Source organism: Siphateles boraxobius, unplaced genomic scaffold (genome assembly GCF_051911475.1).
Source record: "Siphateles boraxobius isolate OS27281-9 unplaced genomic scaffold, OSU_SipBor_1 13, whole genome shotgun sequence".
Classification (NCBI taxonomy): Eukaryota; Metazoa; Chordata; class Actinopteri; order Cypriniformes; family Leuciscidae; genus Siphateles; species Siphateles boraxobius.
In genome coordinates, this window is record NW_027508733.1 from 368,604 (window position 1) to 372,500 (window position 3,897).

General features: G+C 38.9%; 1 protein-coding gene across 1 annotated transcript in view; it reads right to left on the reverse strand.

Moving 5' to 3' along the window:
- Window positions 1-240: 240 nt before the first annotated feature.
- The window catches only part of kctd20 (potassium channel tetramerization domain containing 20), a 13,052-nt gene continuing 9,395 nt past the window's right edge, over window positions 241-3,897 (reverse strand). Inside the window, exon 8 of the mRNA XM_077225830.1 lies at window positions 241-1,560. Within this exon, the coding sequence (XP_077081945.1) occupies window positions 1,292-1,560 (269 nt within the window). The 3' untranslated portion in view covers window positions 241-1,291. The remainder of the gene's footprint in view (window positions 1,561-3,897) is intronic.

Here is a 3,897-nt window from a genome sequence, read left to right on the forward strand (position 1 = left end):
TTCACTCGTTTAATTTTTGGATGAATTAACAAAGATTGATTAAGATTGACAAAGATTGAATTAACAAAGATTGATAACTGAAGACTGGAGTAATGATGCTGAAAATTCAGCTTTTATCACAGGAATAAATTACACTTATTCATAGGGGCACTATATATTCACATAGAAAACAGCTGTTTTAATTAGTAAAAATATTTCAATTTTTTTTTTACTATATTTCTGATCAAATTGCAGCCTTGGTGAGCAGAACAAAAAAGCAAAGAAACTTATTTATTCCAAACTTGACTGTACATGTATTCATTTAACAGATGCTTTTATTCAAAACCTCTTACAAATGATATAAAACGTTTGAAAAGTTTGCTTTATAAATGGTTTACCTGATTTTTATCACATTAATCTATTGTATCTTGTACTGTACCATGATCATCTTGACACTAGATGGCCCTGACAGACAGCAGATCCTCCTGTCACTCACAAAAATGAAGTTTAAAGTCCCCGTTGTCAATCATTTCAACAAAAATAACATATTTAAAGGTTTTTTCCTTTAAAATTTCTTCATGACTTAAAATATCTTGAATGTAACTCGACACCCTTGCCTCATTTAATATACAAGGTTCTATGAATATGCAAATGAGCCCCGCCTCCACTCACTCACTCAGAGATCCGCTCGTTGACGATCACTCGTTGATCTGATTGGTTACAAGGTAGTTTGTGACGTCAGAAACACCAGCGATTTCAAACCGTGTTTTTGAGACTGTCTTTGGTTCACTGCAGTTTTAAGGAGAAAATACTCAGCAATGCTGTCGACTTATGAATTTACACATGGTTTGTCTTAAAGCATATTAAAAACACCACATAGACATATAAACAACATTAAAAGCTGGATTTGAACCACAGGGGGACTTTAAAACAAAGCACAATAATCTAGAGTGATTTAGTTATTGATTATTAATAAGCAGATATTGTGCAGTACAGTAATGGCAGGGTCTCGCTCAAGGACACAATGGTGAGAAGATCTCAGGTACTTTAAAGTTCAAAGGTCATCTATCCATGGAGAGATCTGTGACTCCAGTCAATGTCAGTCGAGTCACACACACACTTACAGACACTCACTCACATACACACACACGCACTTAAACAGAAACACACTCACTCTAACACGCACTCACACAGACATACACTTAAACAGACTCACAGACACACACACACACACACAGACTGGGGTGATCTGTGACTCAATATGAATGAGTGAATAACAGTGACATAATGAATATTAATTGGTCCTGATCAGTCATTGGTGGAGGGCAGGAGGGGCGGGGCCGTTGAGCCGATCTAACTCGTCGACCTGTGGAGTGGGCGTGGCTCGGTTAGGCCCCTCCCCCATGGCAGTGATGAGGTTGGGGACGCTGCGGCTGCGCACACACTGGAAGTCCACGTGTCGACTCTTGCCCTCCTCCTTCTCCCAGGACAGCGCGAGGAACGGGCGCTGCACGAACCGGTAGATCACCTCGTTCTTCCCGCCGGGACGCCGCTTCACCTTCTCCTTACAGGTGGGGTAACCTGAGACACACAGGGGGGGCGATGGAACCGCAACGTACCTCTCAAGCTGTGAATCCGTGCATATAAGCCGCGTTTCCATTACCCTTCAAATCGCGCAAATTGAAATTGCGAAATGAGAAAACGTAAATTTTGGGTAAAAACGCAATGGAAACAGTTTTTGTGCATTTACAGTCACATTGATGACGCTGTGTGTTGACAGAAGACGAGACAGTGTTCTTCATTAAAGCTGCAGTCCGTAACTTTTTTGGGTTAAAAATTGCTCAATTTGTTTTGGATAAGCAGCCAGTGTTCAAAACTCTCTGCTCGCCGTAGCTCGATTCAAAGCGCTAAGCTTGTAATAATGTTTATAACTCCAGTGGTTTTTGTGGATTTCCGCGGGAAATTCGAGCATGTGTTTGCGTCATTACGTCACATCCGTACACATAAAGAAGAGTGTGAGGATGTTGGGGTGGAGATTTATAGACTTTTCTCACGGCACTTGATCTAATTAAACTCCCAGAAAGGTTCAAACGACAATCACCAGTGACAACTGGAGATTCACCCGCTGTAAAATGCGAAAACTAATATCGGAAGGGCTTTTGAAGGTGTTCAAAACGGACGCAGAGACGGCTTTTTTCCTGCTGGACAGATAAGACATAAGCGATGGATGGATTTAATCAGCGCGATTTACTCCAATGCTTTTTTCTAGGGCTGAGAGAAAAAATCGATTCACCTAGGTATAGCGATTTATTTTAAACGATTTTAAAATCGATGTTTTTTTTTACAGAATCAATATTAATTCAAATTAAATTGCTTTATTTGTGTCCTTGTTTATAGATGAGGTTGACAGAAGTTAGCCACTTTCGTTCCACCAGAGGATGAAATGTGTCGTTATCTTTGAGTTTGAGTGACGTGATATCCCTTTAAAAGTGGACGCGTGAAAGCGACGTGAGACTGAACACACTGAAAGAGAGAAGACACTGAGCTCCACGATTCATCTTTAAAAGACTGTGGTCTCCATTCAAACACACACACGCCATCTTTCAATTCCTCTGTCTATTAAACTTTGACAAAATCATATCGCAACATTCAAATCTGCGCTGCGCTGACCCGGAGAGAGTCATGAAACCGCTTCACAAACCGTCTTTTCAATCTCATAGTGTCATTATTTCTGTGATTCAATAGTTCAAATTATCATAGAAGTACTGGGATAAAAGATTAAAGTTCAAATATAAACACTGATGTCTACGATAGCGATCAAAATACAGTAAATCAGCTTTTGATAGAAACATGGCGCTTAAAATAACGCATTTATCGATTACATTGTTTCTCCACTAGGTGGCGACAAGTAACTTAAAAAAATTATTTATTGAATCATTTATTAAAGAGAATGTAGTGTTGTATGATGCTCCTGAAATAAGTCAGAAACATGTGATTAATTGTTTTTGTAAATATGACTCATCTTATACATCATGTACAGTCTGTATAAATGTATGATTTAACTTTTCCCGATGGTCTAGTGTTAAAAACAAAATCACAATATATTGCAATATCGAATCTTAATGCTTGTGGAATTGCAATTCTTAAAAAAAAAAATCGCAATACATATCGTATCAGCACCCAAGTATCGTGACGTATCGTCCCAGCCCTACTTTATCCCCCTTAGTTGGTCAGAACAAAAGTGGATGTTACTTGTTTAGATGACACATTTCCCGGTGAGATTTCTTATACTTCCCAAAAGTGTAATCTATAATTGTGAACGCCAGTACCCAGTAGCACATTCTCCTCAAAACATCGGATTCATCCGCGCTGTGCCAAGCCGAGGCACAACCCACGTAAAGCTGATCACTCTGCGAATAACTGCAGTTGCAGATTTCGAACAGAGATGGCGACAAACAGGAAAAACTACAGACTGCAGCTTTAAACTCATAACATAAGAATTACGGGAATACTGGATTCTAAACAACAAAGAAATGCCACAGTTTATCAACATCTTGAAGCAGAAAATGAGGAGGAAAACCTTTCCTTTACTGCGTGAATAAAACGCCCACGTCTCCTTTCATTAATAATAATGGATAGTGTTGTGGCTGAGATATAATAATATGCATAATTTTTGGCATGAAGCGAGAGGAAAAAAATTACTATTTAGTCGCATAACATCGGTTAGTGGAAACGGAATAGTTCTTTATCTACATTTAGAAAATATCGCAAAAGGTTTGCGCAAATCTGCAATGGAAACACAGCTTATGTGACCCTGGGCGTATTACTGAAACTCTCTATCTGAAGTCAGTTCATTTAAATAAAGTTAATTTAGGATTTTTTTTTATTGTGTGTGTGAGTGAGAGAGTGTGTGAGAGT